The sequence below is a fragment of the Bombus pyrosoma genome, linkage group LG6 (genome assembly GCF_014825855.1).
Source record: "Bombus pyrosoma isolate SC7728 linkage group LG6, ASM1482585v1, whole genome shotgun sequence".
NCBI classification, from domain to species: Eukaryota; Metazoa; Arthropoda; class Insecta; order Hymenoptera; family Apidae; genus Bombus; species Bombus pyrosoma.
The window spans coordinates 14,569,524-14,587,235 of record NC_057775.1 but is presented as its reverse complement, the minus strand read 5'-3'; the positions used below and the strand labels follow the sequence as shown (position 1 = coordinate 14,587,235).

The following is a 17,712-nucleotide window of genomic DNA, read 5'->3' as shown; positions in this document are numbered from 1 at the left end:
ACAGATGAAGGAAACAAAGGGTGTAAGTGTTACTTCAGAACGTTCATTTTGTCTGAATGTTTAAGTATGTATTGTACGTCTTATTTACTCTTCAAAATAAATATATGGTTATATTGTTAATAAAACGAACACCAGGTATATTTATATAAACGTACTTATTATTATATATTATTACTTAGTATTGATTATATTACATGAGCTATCAACAGTAAATTACATTTCACTTAAATCATAATAACGCGGTATAAAAATTCGTTTGAAACTTATTTCGTATATAAACTTTGTAAATGGAACATTGCAAAGGTGACTGGCTTTGTTACATTGTATATGTATAAATATATATATATATATATCTATCGCCATAAACATAATTTTCGACATTTTTAAAATGTTCAGCGAAGTAATGGAGTTCTTTCCGCAAGATCTAGTACACCTACTCTGCACCATTGCTTCCAGATGCGATATAGCACCAAACATAACCAGAATATGATCAAGGCTATATCTGAAACGGTAGCATATTGTTTGAAAAATTTTAATGAAATAACTACTACTTTTACTAATTTAAAGAACAGTTTTAATCATAGCTTATCTCAAACTTCTATTGATTGCTCAACATTTCCAAAAGAATATATAATATCAAGTGTGGCAAGTTGCAAATGTTTAATGATTAAAGCATAGTATAATATATAAGTATACTTTTCAAAAGTTAATAAATACAAGTGGTTATTTGAGATATTGATAATCGAAAGTGATATTGAGCAAACAATAGAATTTAAACAGAGTGTAACAACTCTCAAGTAATGAACAGTAAGGTATAAATATGTAAAAGGTGATACCATTAGCTTCAGAAGGTGGTCGGACTACGGCTGAATTGAAACCCTCGACGGTTATCCTTCTTATGATATTTATTACAATATATTTCAGAGAAGAACCAGTCCAATAATCAAATGGCAGGATTACCATGAAGGACGCGATTATGGAACACGTCATGACAAAACCAAATCCAGATGTTATAGTCGTGATCAAACTCACACCAAGGGTCAAGGTCATGAACAGCGACCAAAATACCCAGTCATTTTGCAGAATTATAAACGAATCTGGAAAAGCATCGAAACGTAAATATCATTATATAACTCACCTATTTTTGCAAAAGTAGTTCACGAATCCCATTTCCAAACGCCTATCGTTATCGTTATTATATAGAAACACTTTGAAAGATAAAAGAACAAGATATCTTCACTCTAATTACATAAACCACGGAGAATGTAATCAAACTGTGCCAAAGACGAACACGGTGAACAGAGAGAGGGTGACCAAGTCGATCATCTGTCGACAGGGTAGATCGGGACCGATACTTCGTGCAGTTACGCATGCATAGACCGTGTAATCTAAATAGGTCCCGGAGCTAAATAAATACAAGGGATACAATTAGGTAAATGCGAATCTTTCAAGCTGGTTAGATCGGTTCGTGGGAGTTCGCGCAGGGAGTTGGTCTATGTATGCGCTTTTCTCTACGCGATGATTTTTATCGTGTAAGTGTCTATGCGTGTGTATGCGATAGTGATGGAGGATGGTTATGGTGAGAAAGGTAGGAGGTAACGCGAATGCCCGCCACTGCTGCATAGGGGGATTCGGCAGACGAAGTTTCCACATGAGCGAACAACATTGATAAAAGCTACAGGGGGACTCTCTGACTGTGCTTCATCCCTTCGCCAAACTCCAACTAACTTCGGGGGCGGTGAGCTCTCCCTTTCTCTCTCTCTCTCTCTCTCTCTCTCTCTCTCCATCTCTCTTTCTGCCTCTCACCCCCTTTTCTTTTCGCGTTACTCCTCTCGCCCGCTTTTAAGCCGGCGATTCATTATTTTCCTATAATTTACTCCTTGTGATCTTTCCTCGAACAGCGTGCACGGATACGGCATTTATTTCCGGATACGTTTACCGGCTTTTCGTTTGGAAATGGATTTCCGGGAGCCTCTTCCGTACCCGGGGACAGAAAGTAAGCGACACACGCGAAGAGGAAGCCCAGCGTCATGTTAAATATTATCCCGCTAAAGACAATTGGGAGGTACAACTGGCACGCCAACCAGAATATCGTGAAACACAGGCCTATTCCCATGGCGATTAAAATATCCCCTGCAACAAACGGGATACGATCGTTACATATTAGATGAATTTGCTACTTTTGGAAATTGATTATTGTAGAATGCAATTCTCTGTATCGTAGAATCGGATTGTGGACAAAGGAATTTCGTTACGTAAATTTAATAAGAGAAAAACCTTATACTTTCGTCATTTCTGACGGCATATTATTTTTAGTTTTTCCTGTACTTAATTAACATAAAAATATAGTAGATGTGTAACTGATATTGTTTATAATCCTGATACCTTTTATTGTCATCTTTTACTGAATTTTTTTAAGATCTTTATTACTTTGTAAAGCGATGTATGAACAATTATTAACATGGTAATTCTGCAAGGTTTTCATCAAAAAAAAAAAAAATAATAATATCATTTACTTATCGTTGGAAAATAGAAAGCGGGAGTTTGAGGGAAAGTCGAATGATGTATTATGTTATTGTTAATACATACCTACTGCAGCGTAACCGATCACGGTTCCAGTGAAAAATATCGGCAGTGCCATATCGGCTTTAAGGAGATGGTGCCCGAAGCATATTGATGACAATCCGACGAAGAAACAGAAAGCGCAGATGATCTTGGAAAGTAAATTGGCTGAAAGAAAGCATCAAATATAATGATTAATTCTCGCGATACCAACAATAATTTTTATATGTGAAAAGCGCAAAAGAAAACATGACAAGTTAAACGATCTTCTTCGTAAAACTACTATTTGATTAATTACAAGATACATCTTTTTAGGCACCAAGTGACATTAATATTAAAAGATAGACTTATCATGTTTTATTCATGTGATTTTTCTATGCGTAATAAAACACGTACGTAAAACGTCACAGGAGGCCGGATCGATTGTGGGATGACAGGCGTATGAAAATGATGGCACGTAGGCCGCGGAGTATTTCCCGTAAGTAGCCAGTGCAACGTAAACGGAGCCAACTCCGGTGTACGCGCTGAACACTCGCCTCATCGGAGAGGAAATCACCGGATTCGCTACCTATTGGACAAAATTTTTTTCACATTAGAATTGTAAGCCTCGATTTACATGCATTCATTTGATAACTGAAAATGTTTGAATATATTACGCGAGTGCATGTTTGATTAATTATGTACATGAAATTGTTATCAATAATAATAATTTAATATCACGTTTCATCGTTACTTTTGGCATACAATGTTGGATTAATCAACTAATTAATGATTAATCAAAAGTATACTTTATTTGTAAGTGTAATTACAACAGTATTATAGTAAAATTGTATAATTCTGTTTAACGATTTAATAAAACTATTTTGAGCCTTTAATTGTATTTCGTTCTTTAAATCGACCAACTTTTGCATACATGTCTTGTGTGGATAGTTAAAGTAATTGTTCAAAATTGAGGTGTTCAGTTAATCAAAACGAATACTTTTTAAGTGAACGTTTTAGAATTGGAGCATTGATTGATTAAAAAGTCAGACAATTTCATTGAAAATTGTTCATCGAAGGAAAAATTATTTTTTTTCCTAATCTAGTATTCAAAATGGCAATTATTTATAATTCCATCAGTGGAATAAACACGTTTTCGAAGGTTTGAAAGTAAATTTCGCTCAAACATATTACAGCAACCGAATGAATTAATCGGATTGTTAAATCCACAGCTAGACATGAACTTTTGCTGCTGCTGTGTCGTTAATCATAAAAAAGTCCGGATTCTTCTTGCACATGATTTTTATGCAGTTAACCGTCATTATCCTCTTAGAAGAAAAGTACATCGCTGAACTGTTTTCTATGAATAAGTTAAAGAATGAATAAAAAGGAAACATCGAAAAAATAAGAATCAAAAAGAGATTTCTGAAAACTAACTTTCATATGTAGGTCACAAAAATTTAGGCAATAAATAAACCCTTGACACCATTGATAATATCGAATATGCTATATAGAATTAATTTCCAGTCCGATTACAACTTAAACATAATTTACTCCTGATTAAATATTATTTATTCCATCAATGTAATATAACCAAACCCTAGAATCAAATTGAACAACCCTTCCATATTTGCAGTCTCAGAAATGTATGCAATATAATAAATAAATCACTGAATAGAAGTTGAAAACCTTCGAGTAAGTACCTTTACTCCGTTCTTCTTGATATCCGTAACAGTCAGCATGCTTGTGATAGCCACGAAATAACTATTGATACTGAAGTCCTGCTCATTCAGGAATATCTGATACATCTCGACTTCCACAGGGTTTTTTTCGCAAGTGAGCTTTACGCTGTCGTTCAACGGTACCGAGGCGGGTTGCACGTCGACGATCACCATCGTGTCGAGTGTCTGCACGTTCGCGTACGGCGCGATCTCTGTATTGAATTCCATGTTGCATCCACCCGGTATGGGTGCTGCGGAGAAAACAATGAACTGATGGACAGGATTGATCGTTCTTTGCAATGGGAAATTTATTATCGAACCCGCTTCGTGTCTGTATATGAAACGGAACAGACGACGATATACAGGCTGGGCCGTTAACTATTATCACTTTAGAGGTCGCGATTGCAGGAAATACGTTCCGCCAACTTTAGATCATATTAGAACAGATAATTGGAATTGCTAGAAATGGTATTCAGAATGTTTTAAGTGAAGGAAAAATCGGTGCATCTAGTTTCAACGAGTCTAATTACATCTTTTAATTTTTGTGTATGTAAAGTCTATGAAGATAAATATGTTTTATATTCATATATTTAATATATTAATTTTCCTTAGATGTCACCTAATTTTACTAAAGTATTTTATCTTTGATATGCGAAGAAACATTATTTCTGTTAATATGTACTATGTTATTTGTAGTATCTAGGTCTCGCATGTAATTATTTTTAATTCGTGCGGAGGTGTTAAGGAGGAACAAAGATTACACAGGTGTTCTCACATGTTATAATCCGATCTTTTTTAATAAGGTGAATATCATTTCATCATATTATGCAAGTAAACCTATAAGAATTTCATGAGAGAAATTTCTTTATACATTGGCTACGAGAAAAATATATCAGATAATAAAATTAGGTTACACTTCACAGCCCGTATAATATTAAATGCTGAAACATGAAAATATCACAAAGTAGTCAATTATTAATAAAAAGAAAATATTAAATTGGAATCTACTTAATACAGCTGTACTACATAGGATATCAAGTACATCAGGATAAAATAACGCGAGGTGTGAGGGTCGCTTTTATCGAATACGTTCCTTTCTTTGTGGCGTGATACTCTATAGACGAGTACGAGGACTAAGGAGTGTAGAGCCATTGAAAGCCATTTTTAATCTCTTTGTATCGCACCAGCGTGGTGCACGTACTGATGATGTGCGAATTGTGACCACTCGTGAAGAAGGTAATGGGTATGATGCTAACAATAAGGGTCATAGGACATCGACAGGTCGGTATTTCGACAAAAGCAGATTTTAAAATATTTTTACATGGAACTCGGAAGGGTAAATGGAGTTATAAATATAACATACAAGGATTAACAAATGTTATTATTTGGATATTGTGTAAAATAGGATTAATAATCAGGCATACAGCGAAAGTATAAAAGAATTTTAAAGCAGAATTGATGTTTCTTTTTTTAAAAAAAATCTTTATTAATAAATATAGAAATTTTTCTTCTTTTAATTTGTTGAATTAATTTTTAATATTTTATACAACTATTTTTAGGTAAAGGTCTTTTAATGTTACGACAATAGTAAATTGGTCACCCTGTATATCGTTTTATATTGCTTGAAACGTCGAGTTTGCAGTGTTATATCTGAACCACTAGTTTATAACATGATCCCTACTATGTATTATCGATTCTCGTTCAGTTTTATGTTATAAATGTATATTAGGTTGTCCCAAAAGTTTATTTCGTTTTATAAGGAAATAATTGACGCACAACATTTTTAATTTTATGTAATTTTATTGAATTATATATGACCCATTTTGTTTTACTATTATATCTATTATTTTCTTATAAAACGAAAGATACTTTTGGAATAACCTAATACTTGAAATTTGATTTGCGTAACAACGAATATTGCGTATGTTAAACTTTAAAGATTTGTAATAAAGGGAACAATAGAACGATAGTTCTTATAGACAAGTTTATGCGTTACAAGCGATGGTACTCACCTTTATTGTGGTAAGCGACAACAGCGAGTAGACCATTAACGTCGTGGACATTATCGTTTTTCATGAATAGTTGCGTTACTATGTTTTCGGTTAGCCTAGAGAAAAGGCCAATGTTTGATCCAAATACGCTTTTGTTTGAAATTTTATTAAGATAATCTTTATCATAAGACAGCGTGACATTGTGTTGGTAGGTATGAATTTGAAAGATAATGAAAGAAGCGTTGGAGGAAATGTTGGTTATATTAAATGTTGCATTGCTATTGGCTTTGATAGATACTTGTCTCATGTATGGCACAGAATCATGAAGATTAGTTAAATTCACCTGTAATACACTTCCATCTGTAAAATGTATCATACATTATATTTACATTTCTCCAATAGTTCCTCGTAGCAATGATTTGTTATGTTACGTTGAAACAATTCTATAGAATCCTATTTCCAAGAGAAACAAATTATAATATTGTTTTGATTTAGATTTTGTTTCCACATATGATAAATAGGAGCTCATTTCTCTTGCAATAGTTTTGATATTCTCACGTGTTTGGCTTATATCAGATAGGAATTGGGATGACAAAAACTTTTGTGTATATCTATTAGTGAAATTAGTACAATTTCATATAAATGCTAAATAAGCTTGTTGGTCATATCGATATATGTGTGTGTGTGTTTGATTATTAAGCAAATGTTTTTTCAAAAACTATAATGCTTTGATTATCTCTAAGTATAACCATATTTATCACTTTCTAAATATAAGTATATTTAGTTTCTTATCACATTGTATTGATGAAAGATGATAAACATATTTAAAATAGCCAGCTACATTTAAAAATAAATATGATAGTATAAAAATTAGAGTAAATGTATGTAAAAAAGTATCTTCAAGTAAAAATACTTTTATTAAAATCTCACTTTTATTCTTCTTACTTCAACTCTTTTATCTTACCTTACATTTACAATTTCTATTATTTTATTTCTATATACTATTATTCATATATTGTTCTATCTTATTGTTCTATTTAAATAATTTTACACAATAAATAGAAAGTACAATTAAAAAACAATCTTTAATAACTTAATCCATACACACAACGTACTTTTTAACTAACTTAACTTATTCCATTATAGTTTCGTATTTTTCCCAACAACAAAATATTTAATATTCCAAATAAGTATTATTAATAACCCTGTATTTACATCAACATAAAAGGTTATGCTGTACGAAAACAATCTAAAATTCCTTTATCTCTAAATGTCCTGTCTACCGAAGAACATAAACACGATCGACGAAATTAATTCGTTTCATGTTTGAAATCGTTTTAACAGCGTTTAACGATGAAAGTTTTCAACTAGCTGAAGAATTATGTACGAAAAAGATCATCAGGACGCGCTATTGTACTTTGAGGTTATGTGTGCTTACCAGTGAGAGATAGTGTATCTGATGATTTTTCCCTAGCTAAGCTGCCAATGGTGAGTAACAGAAAGATTAACAGCTCTCCGACAAAAGTGCGGTTCATGTCGATCAGAGTTACGAGCCGCGTGACACACTTATTCGATTAAATTGCCGCAAAGCCGAGTCGGCGTGAAGCCACGGAAAATCAGTACGGCGCAACAGCTGGTACTTGACAGTCGGCTACATGCCTGAGCACGGTATACTTCGAGTCTCGGCTACCGTCGTTCTGTCTTGCTCTCGAATAGCCAATCATAGGCTGCCCGAGTACTCTCTTCTCTGTCGCACTACCGTGTGTCGCGGTTATTTCGCGAAGTGACCGCAAGGTGGCGACGCAGTCGGCCCAAGATGGCCACGCTGGATCAATGAAACGCGAGTAATCATAGTAAAAACAGAAATTGACAAGTGTACAAGTGAACACCAGACTTTGATTACAGTGTAAATGGACCATGGGGAAGGACCAGGAGCTGCTGGAGGCAGCGAGAAGCGGAAATGTCACCGTGGTCGAGAAGATTTTGGGTCAACGAGCGAAGAGGAGTGGTCCACTGGCAAGGTGGGTGTCACCGTACCAGACTTTGCTTTTCCTTGCTTCTTTTCCCGTTTATGCATTCTATAATGTGTTTCACGCGATACCTTTGACTTCGTATACACCGTGTTGCCTCAATTATATGAAAAATTGCCTCGATGTCTGTCAATTCATCGAGAGATTAGTGTTACGTGTCCACGTTCTTTCCGAATTGCAGCTACTGATCATTCGTGCTTCGATGATAAAGTGTTTATACGGTATTGACTGCACATCCGATTGTTTCCTTTCATCCGATTCTTCGAGCACTTCCGTGTTTGCTCAATTAATCGAGTACAGATAACTGTGTTTTGGGCATAAACGGATGTGGACGAGTCATTACACGTACCGGTACCTGCGTTAAATTACCTACGCTCGATTGATCGCTGCATTTTTCCAATTAATTCCGACAGTTTGCCAGAGAGAAACTCGTGGAGCGTGTCCCGCCGTTTGTACCGTTAATACCGGGAATCTGTTCCGTTCGATAGTTTTCATATTAATTAAGCGAACGAACCTTATTGCAACCAACGGTGCTGTATTGTTATTATTATCTTTTTTCCCTTCCTCTCCTTTCATTTTTTTTAACATTGTAATTATTCTCTACACGTCTTTCACCGATAGTGTGATATATTTTTAATAGACGACCAATTTCGTGTCTCGTGGTCCGTAATTGGAATCACTGTGCGTGTTTTATAAAAACTGCAACAACCGTCGTTCGAACACGAATTCCCGTATCCTCCGGGCTACCTTTTTACCGCGCAACGCTTAATAATCCAGCATTTTCCCTGTAACATATTATACAATCGCCGCGTGGAACTAAACGCGGGCATCATAATTTTACCGAGCGTAATCAGTTTTGCTCTGAATATCTGTAGAGTAGAATAATGCTCCCGTATGCGCGTGTTACCCACGTTATTGTCCAGTGATTATTCATGATTTCACCGTGACCATGAATCACCCTGCCGACGCGTTCGCTGTGTGTACGACGATACATGCCAAGATGCGTTACGACATGAACGCACAACCCTGAGTTCACTATCAATTATTAAAATTCGTAGCGAACGTTTTAGCGGCTAGACGCGCAATTCCTTTAACGTTCCATTTAAAGACGGCTTGTTGTTACTTTACGCGGTAACAGTTAATTAAATTAACGAGATAAAACCGACGAGAAAACTAAAGATCGATCTGTGCCTCTGAGTCTGGAAGTACGTAACTACGTTTCCTCGCGACTTATCGGATCCTGCTACTTTCTATTTATGGGAGCAGATAAACAGGCTTATTTGGGTACTCATTTATTTTCAAGGGTCAATGATAACCTCGTCGTGATAGATCGGTGAAGATGGCGCGACTGAGCTCGAATATTTTTGTCCTTATCCTGTGATGCCTAAGGAAATAACCTTTGTGAACCTTGATCCGTGGTTGCGTTAATTGGATTTAGAGATTAATAGGGGATATACTGAAAAAGCAACATGGTAAACTGCTTTTCTAATATTAGACAGTTATGTTAGATAAATATTCGAAAAAACAATCTGTGCAATCGATAATAGATTGAATAAAACAAAAAAGAGCTTATATTAGATAAGCATGTACGGATAATGGTATTTATGGTATATATGTGTCTGTGAAGGAATACGGACGTTTAAGAAACTAATAATTTGAACTAGTAATATTATTTTGAATCATACTTCTGTAAATAGCAGAGGTTGTAATATATTATATCAAATATATAATTCTATTTACACAAAATTTCCTACATTCAAATAAATTTAATTTCTTTTATTATCGGTTTTGAAAAATATACATACGATTTTTCTACAATATAATGTTGGGAAGCATTTCTCTAAGAGACTAATGCGTTCCATGTACGTAATAACTGCTGCACGAGAACAGTGAGTCCCATGTTCATCTCGTTTCAGTGTAAAAAACAGTCGCTCTAATAACTTAGTCATCCTTCCTAGTTAGTCTGTCTCGGCTTAAAAAACCGCCATCTAAATAACCATGCACGTGCTCGTAACTGCTAACAAACCAGTTCCACGTAACTCGCGAATTAATTCACCCAGGAATGTAATCGACTCGCTCGACAAATCACTGTCAACTTCTCTAATCGCGAGCTCTCCGGACTCAATCGAATTTGGAATCGTAATAGATTCCTTTGCCTGACCCGATACCCGATCGACGGGTCGAAGCAGATCAATGAGTAGGGGGCGCGATTAATCGAAACGGTCGGTCGGCGCGGCGGTCTGTATTGACCCAGTGCCGCGAACTTCTCGACAAAGACGACTTTGTCGATGCTTCTCGCGCACGCTTTCATTAATTAAGTCACGTTGGCTACGGGACGAGAGAAACCACCGTTTGTTTTCGAGAGGTCTCTGCCGCGTGCTCCTGTAGAAGCAGGCGTGCGTGTTTCGAGTGCATTCACGCATTTTAACACCGATTGTCACGAAGCAAAAACCTTTCGGGGCGAGAGAGAAAGAGAAGGGTGACGGTTCAGAGAGGGGATAGAGTGGAAAGGAATAGAAGGGAAGAAGCACTTCTCCCACTCTTTTTCTCTATGAGAGAAGACGCGACGAATCGGGCGAGAAAAGGACAGAATGTCGGGATCAAGCTCAGAGTCCTAAATGTATCACGACGAAAGCGCTTCTCGGCTCCTCTTCTAACAAATTGCCTCTTTTGCTCGTCACCAGTCGCAGTCGTGCAACTTGTCCATAACTACAAAGCTCGCCCACGGCAACTTTCTCCACCAAAGCTCTTTACCCTTTCTCTCCTATAGTTTCTGTTCTCCTGCTTCATTTCGCCTCTCTTGTCTTCTTTTATCTTTTGTTCCCTCTCTGACGCTTCAAGAGATCACAGGAAAGCAATATAAAACGCGCTTGTGCATCCCGCGCGCGCGCTACTCCGCGATACCAGCGACACTCACGGGACAAACGAGAAACATTTTGCGATGCTAATCGTACCACTTATAGTGTACCGGTGCCCGCGAATGTGTTTATCCTTTGTTTGCACGGCGTGTTGGCTTTGGGTCGGGCAATAATTTTAATCACGGCCCCCGGAGGCCATGGGAAGAGCTTCCCTTCGATAGAAACATCGCCTTCGGCGACTTGGTCTCCCGCGGACCAGAACTTTTAACGTCATCGCCCGGCCGCGATAACTTCGCCTCTCTTTGATGTCTCTTGGGCACACCGTTGGCCCGCCTCGGAATCCCTGCCACCGAGAAACTTGCTTTTCAATTTATGACCGTGGATCTGATAAAGCCCCTTCGACGGTTTCGAGGTAATAAAGATTTCAACGGTCTTGTTTTCATTTATTTCATCCCTGGGATGAATGTTAAGGTATGGAATTTAGGCTGAATTTTTAGCCATGCGTTTATGCTTAAAAAAACTCGTGCGATATAAAATATGAAAAATTTATATTCAAACGATATTGTATCTTTGTCATGAGATTAACTTACTGAAATGTGATCTTTGAAGATCACCAATCAATTGAGGTTATTTTATTAAAATGTACTGAAACTCTATTTTCCAACTTTCTAACCTTCGAAAATTCCACTTCAAACTAATATCCATGTTATCTACTCTCTCTCGACTCACCATATAGGTCAATTTCTCAATTTTCTCGTACGTCGAACCTTGTAACTAGGTTATCCACGTCATGACACAAGGGCGGTTAATTCAAATTCGTCTAAGATCGTCTAAGATCTTCGTCTCTATTCATATCAGATTCGTTGTTGTCTTTCTAAAATCGTATCAAATTTTCAAATTACTGAGGAGAGGGTACTCGATTCTATTATACTCGACCGATATCGTTGTAATGTTTTGTTCGTTCTCCACTCCTGCGGAAGGAGGAATCGGTGCGTTAAACGATCGACGAGGGGATAATTAGTCGACAGACAAGGCAGTCTCTCACGACGAGGATATCTCCCTTGTATATTCGTTTCTATCATGGATCGATGGACGATCCTCCCTTTAAGAGACAGAGAAAGATATATAGAGAGACAGAGATCTGCCGTTTTTCCCTCGAGGGGTGCGAAACTGCATAAAGTGCAAGTAGAAGAGAGTTTCCCCTCCCCGCTCTTTTTCTCTCACCTTTCCGGAGTGACACTTGGAGTGTTTGCGAGGAAGGACCTTTTCGCGACATCAGCACGTATCGTGGCCCCTCTTCCACGTCGGAGGAATTTATCGATTGACGCTCTAACAGCCCTCGCGTGTCTTCACCCTCGCTACATTTTGGCCCCTGTGTCTACTGTTTCTCTCTTTGTCGTCTGGCTTCTCTTCTTATTTCCTCTTCTGTGTCACGTATGTGCTCTTTTTCTTGTTTTCGATTATTCCCTGTTCAACACTGTCTCACATATGTACGGACATTCCCTTTTACATTATTGCACCCTCGTTGTCTTGTCCATTGAATTCTTTTGTAATTCTCATTTCTTTTTCCTTAGTTTGGTGCGATCTATTTTTTTGCTCTCGGTGTTCTTTTTCTTTATTATCGTGTCTCTTTGAAATTTTATTCTATGATACCTTCTTTGTGAAAGAATTTCTTTCTTTCTTCCTTTCTTATTTTATGATTTTTGTCAAGTGTCTTCTTTTCCTTTTTTCATTTCTTCTGTTCGTATATTTATTCTTTTTCTTTTTAGTTCGTACTTTTCGTTCATGTTTCAATCAGCCTCGGTCGATTCCCCTAGACTTCCTTCTCTGTACTCTCTTCTTCCGACTTGAAGGCGCGTTCACAGTCCCATCCGTGGAACCGAAAGGTAATAGAAGTTCACTTATCCCTTGATATTACTCGGTCTCTGATTGTCGATTAGCGGGGAAAACTGCATAATTCAATGATATCGATCGCTCTTTCGTTTTTGATGTAACTGTTCTTGTTCATTGATCTTTTATAATTCCAGTTAATACAATCGTAATGATCCTATTATTGGCGCCTATCAATATTTTTTAAAAGTGAGTTCAACATTAGAAAAATTATCCTAATATCTTTCGTTTCTGATATCCTAAAATATTATTTACATTTTTTATGATAGCATTTTGCATTTTCAATCGCATAACAATTAACCTGTCCTTGATAATAATAAATAAATGCTGCTGGTCCAAGACAATATGAATTGATTTTGCGGTAGAGGATAAATTAAAAAACTATGAAATAAAATTTCTGCTTAAAAATTCAAATGGTATATTTCGTTACTTATTTATGTTATATGAAACGTGTTTGTCTTATGAATGAAAAAAGATTGTTGAATGATAAAATTATATCTCGACAAAAGTTATTTTAATGTTTGACATGTATTGTATGCTACATTCCTACGCTACAAATTCTGCTCGCTTTGCATCTAAATACAATGGAAGTCTCGAGGGACATTCATAAGGTCGTGGTTTATTGTAAGTCAAGTGCGCATCTCAACGTATATTCAAACTCGACTTTCTTGGAAACAAAGACCGCGCATAGAAAAATATTATTTCACATTACGTACACTTGCTGCGGAATCATCTTTTCAATTGTAGGACTTATTACGCAATTGTGATATCCCGTATTTCGCATTTTATCATTTCGCATTGTGAAAATGAGACGTTAACAAACAGAAAAAAGAAAAGAATGACAAGAAGAATGGGGACATTTACCACTACGGATATTGAGTAAATTACAAAATGAGTTAAACATTTAAACATTCAACTGAAAGCAAATCTCTGCTATAATGCGATACCCTACTGCAATCATGAAACTTTAAATCGTTTATCTTCAATATTCTTCCTAGCACAGGTCATCTAGTTCCAATTGCAGTGACCACTTAAGCTTCGTTAACACTGTGACGATCAATGATGCGACACTAGCGCCGCACGAGTGCTAACTACATATTAGCACACAGTATACACATTTACTTATCTATTTATGCACTTCTTCATTTTCATCTTTACACTGATCAAATATTTGTAGTTACCCATACTTCCTACAGATATAAGAATCATTTCGTTAATCATTTTGTTAACTTTTGACGTCAATGTGAATAGAAACTAGCGATAATTGCGTTAACGCGATATTAGCGTTTGTTAACCATTGTTCCACGTTAGTAACTCATACACTCAAACTTATGCAGCACTCTTTTCCAACCTTTCTATAAAAATTATAAATAGCTTAATATATGATTGGTGTGCTAAAGATCTTCAATTAAAAATAACTATAGCAATTTGTCAGAAAATAATTTGACCCCAAGAAGGTCCACAGTTTAGTCTATGGGATTCCCACGTCCTTCGATCGGCGTTTACGATTCTCCGACACGTGTTCCATTTGTCTGGGGTCGCCGGGCAAAAACGTCCACTACAATTATCCCAGGAAACGGGCCATTTTTGTCGTTGATCGTTCGGCGTCTTGATTAAAACCGGCAAGAAATTGCCATTATAGATGCTTGACAGACGGTGCAACGGTGCTTTCATTCGAGGTTCCGCACGGCCCTGCTACCTATCTGTATCTTTCATGTCCCCTCGTTGTCCAATTCGTAATGTTCATAGACGTCGAGGGCACTGGGCGATGTCCTTTTTGCAGACAATCTTCAGGGTTTAATTAAGGAACTTGGGCAAGCGGATAAACTCGATGAATGGGGCAAGCGAGTCGGCGTCGAGGGTGCGACAGACGAGGAAGCACGGAGTTGGTGGCTCGCTGAAGCAACTAGAGAGAGTTCGAGAAAGAGAGAAGGGGCTGGGTAAAAGAAAGGAAGAGTCAAACGTTCCCGGCTGGTCTAACATGAGAGAGGCACGGGGAGACGAGCATGGCCATTCCGACAGTGCTTGCGTATACATTTGTATAGGATGTTTCTAAAGCTAGATGCTATTTAAGCTTAGAATAGTAAGGATCTACGATCCGTTTCTTAGTATAGAAATGGAAGAGATACTTTTGCATATTAAACGAATTATCTCTAATAGTTTGCACTTAAATTTAGTTCCATTCTTCGTAGTTATTATATTTTGGAAGCTTGGCATACACGGTATATAAGAAAATATGTAAGCACCGTGTCTAGTAAGGAGCAAATTTTTACGCAAAAGCTTCACAAAACGTTAGGAATTATAATTCTTTCGAAGCAACCTACCTCCTATAATTTATTCGATTGCCTAATGCACATTATTCTTTACTGTAAAAGAAGAGATTCAACAAGAAAATGTTTGTAGCAATCAATATTTGAGTATCTTAGAATCTAAACTGATCAATATGACTTCTGTATGGCTCATTTAATTGTTTATTTAAATTTTTATTGAAATTTCATAAAAATAGCAACAGTCTATTATTCCATACATTATAAGTCGCTCCTCTTCACGTCTCTTTGACATCAAGAAATCTCAGCGAGAACAAAAATTATTTCTTTCATCGTTCTTATCCACTTTATGCCGGCCGCTACAAATGAAACGTCCTCTACCATGTACACGCACGCTGATGTATACACATGAGTACAAGCTACGGCTGAGTTGGTATTCCGGCGTGCATATACACGCGTTCGTCGGGGTTACGTCGTTTCTCCGTGTGTACTCGGCTTGAAGAGAGCCGGCTACCACCCCCGTCCCGTTGTTAGGGCGCGGAAAATAAATACGCGCGGCTCTGTCCGCAGAAGAGAGCGAGAAAGGCGCAAGCGAGAGGACTCAGTCGTCGGCGGTGGCGGAGGCGGACACGGTGACAGAGAGGAGGGGTGTGGGAGGGGTGAGAAACGGACGGAATGAAAAAGGGGGTGGCAAGAAAGAAAGAGGGAAATTCAACACGTGCCGTCCTCCTCTCTGCGTTAGCTCTTTCCTATTCTTCTGGTTCGGCCAAAAGCTCCTCGAACTTCCAAGCGTTGCGAGGCGCACTCGCGTAACCCTTGAGTGTTCGTTTCTTTTTCTTGCCGCCCCACCGGAATTCTGGCGGCCGCCCCCGCCACTTGACTCTCTCGGTTTTGCTTGCGAGTCGTCAGAACAAACGAGTCCCGACTCTGACTCTATCGAGGGCGAGTTTGCGTTGGGCAAAATCGACAGTTTCTCTCGTTTTTGATCTTTAGTTACAATGGATTAGAGGCCTCTCGTCGAGTGGCGGGTAAGCTGCCTGCCCTTGCCGAGTGGCGAATGCCTTGAACGATCCTCCTATGAACATAAGCGTCGCGTGCCGATGATTTAAAGTGCCGCTATCCCGAAAGCTTAATGACGTCTCGCTGCTTAATGACGACCACGACGACGACGGCGGCCAGGAGGTTGCCTTTGATCTGCCCCGCGCGCCTCCGCAGAGAAAAGGCCTTCGGCTCGCGGTAATTGTTTTGGGTAAACTGAATGCGATGCTTTGATCCAGCCTCGGCGACGTAGGCGTCGATTCAGAACGCGCGTCCCTGTTAATGAGGCAAATCCAACTGGAAGTTTTCCTGCGATGCCTTGTCGCAGGGAATCGGAATGAAATTGTTCGGAGGCGAGGAAAACGATGACAATAATGACCGGTTCTTTTGTTTTTGTCGCTGCTCTGTCTTGTTCAGGTTGAATATCGTTTAATCATGAACTGGTATCGTTGGATCATGGGTAACGACAGCAGACTGTATTGGATTTCGATCAAGTTACGTTCAATTTAACCGTGATTATTCCTGATTTGAATTCTATATCTGATATAAATATCATTAATGATTTGTGCAAAATATATACTGTACTAATGTGAATATACACAAATATTGATAGCTGTTGTTAATAGCTGATAAAACTAGCTGGCGATTGTATTCCTATTTTTGATTTTTATCTTTTTCAATTGTATTTTATAACTATGTTGAACTATACGTATACACGTGAATTTAGCGCCGGGAACAGATTAAATGAGATAGGCAGATTAAGCACGCATTAAAATGCTATTCATCGGCTCCAGTTTGCTCCATTTTTTGCGTATTAAGGAATTCATATATTAGGGTTACTTTTTAAGAATCTTTATTCTGGTTAGAGGTTATTTCCTTAAAACAGTATCGTATTTTTGTTTGTTTCTATTACTGTAATTGTAAGATATCTTATCTTTCGCGCCTTGTCATAGATTTCAATCATCGCATTAAAAAGGAAAAGAAGCTTCCTATCATTATGTAATCCCAGATAAAAGTGTAAGATAAGAAATAGAGTATACATACCCATTTATTCAGAATCTCAGATAAAAATAAATTCTATACTTAAATCTAATTCTATATTTATTAAACTCGTTCGTATTTCAATTTTATCTACATTCAATCCGTTTTTTTTATCCATCTATAATATTCAAAATATACGAAATTGAAATTAACAGGTACATTTTTCAAGTACTTTTACACCACTGATTTTAATATTTTTTTGGATATATGTAACTGTTTGCACCGGCTAGAGTAGAATCGACACCGGTGACGGCTGTTTTCGCGCATTTATTCGTGCAATTTTTATCGTGTTGTAAACACGCCTGTTGACATCCTATCGCTTCGATAAACATCGC

The 17,712-nt window shown here is 37.5% G+C and overlaps 2 protein-coding genes across 3 annotated transcripts in view; one reads left to right on the top strand and one right to left on the bottom strand.

Moving 5' to 3' along the window:
• Positions 1–145: 145 nt before the first annotated feature.
• On the bottom strand, positions 146–7,934 carry LOC122568629 (transmembrane 7 superfamily member 3-like). Its single transcript, XM_043728572.1, has 8 exons — positions 7,692–7,934; positions 6,275–6,613; positions 4,245–4,513; positions 2,959–3,130; positions 2,590–2,730; positions 1,984–2,133; positions 837–1,097; positions 146–502 (listed from the first exon to the last, which is right to left on the bottom strand). The coding sequence occupies exons 1-8, from the start codon at positions 7,786–7,788 to the stop codon at positions 393–395; spliced, it is 1,539 nt and encodes a 512-aa protein (XP_043584507.1). The 5' UTR covers positions 7,789–7,934; the 3' UTR covers positions 146–392.
• Positions 7,935–7,947: 13 nt separating this feature from the next.
• The window catches only part of LOC122568627 (ankyrin repeat and SAM domain-containing protein 1A-like), an 83,536-nt gene continuing 73,771 nt past the window's right edge, over positions 7,948–17,712 (top strand). Inside the window, exons 1-2 of one of the 2 annotated variants that reach the window (XM_043728570.1) lie at positions 7,948–8,093; positions 8,159–8,274. In XM_043728570.1, coding sequence (XP_043584505.1) covers positions 8,171–8,274 — 104 coding nt within the window. In that variant the 5' untranslated portion in view covers positions 7,948–8,093; positions 8,159–8,170. Of the gene's footprint in view, positions 8,094–8,135; positions 8,275–17,712 lie in introns of those variants that run through there. The other variant, XM_043728571.1, reaches the window with a different exon arrangement.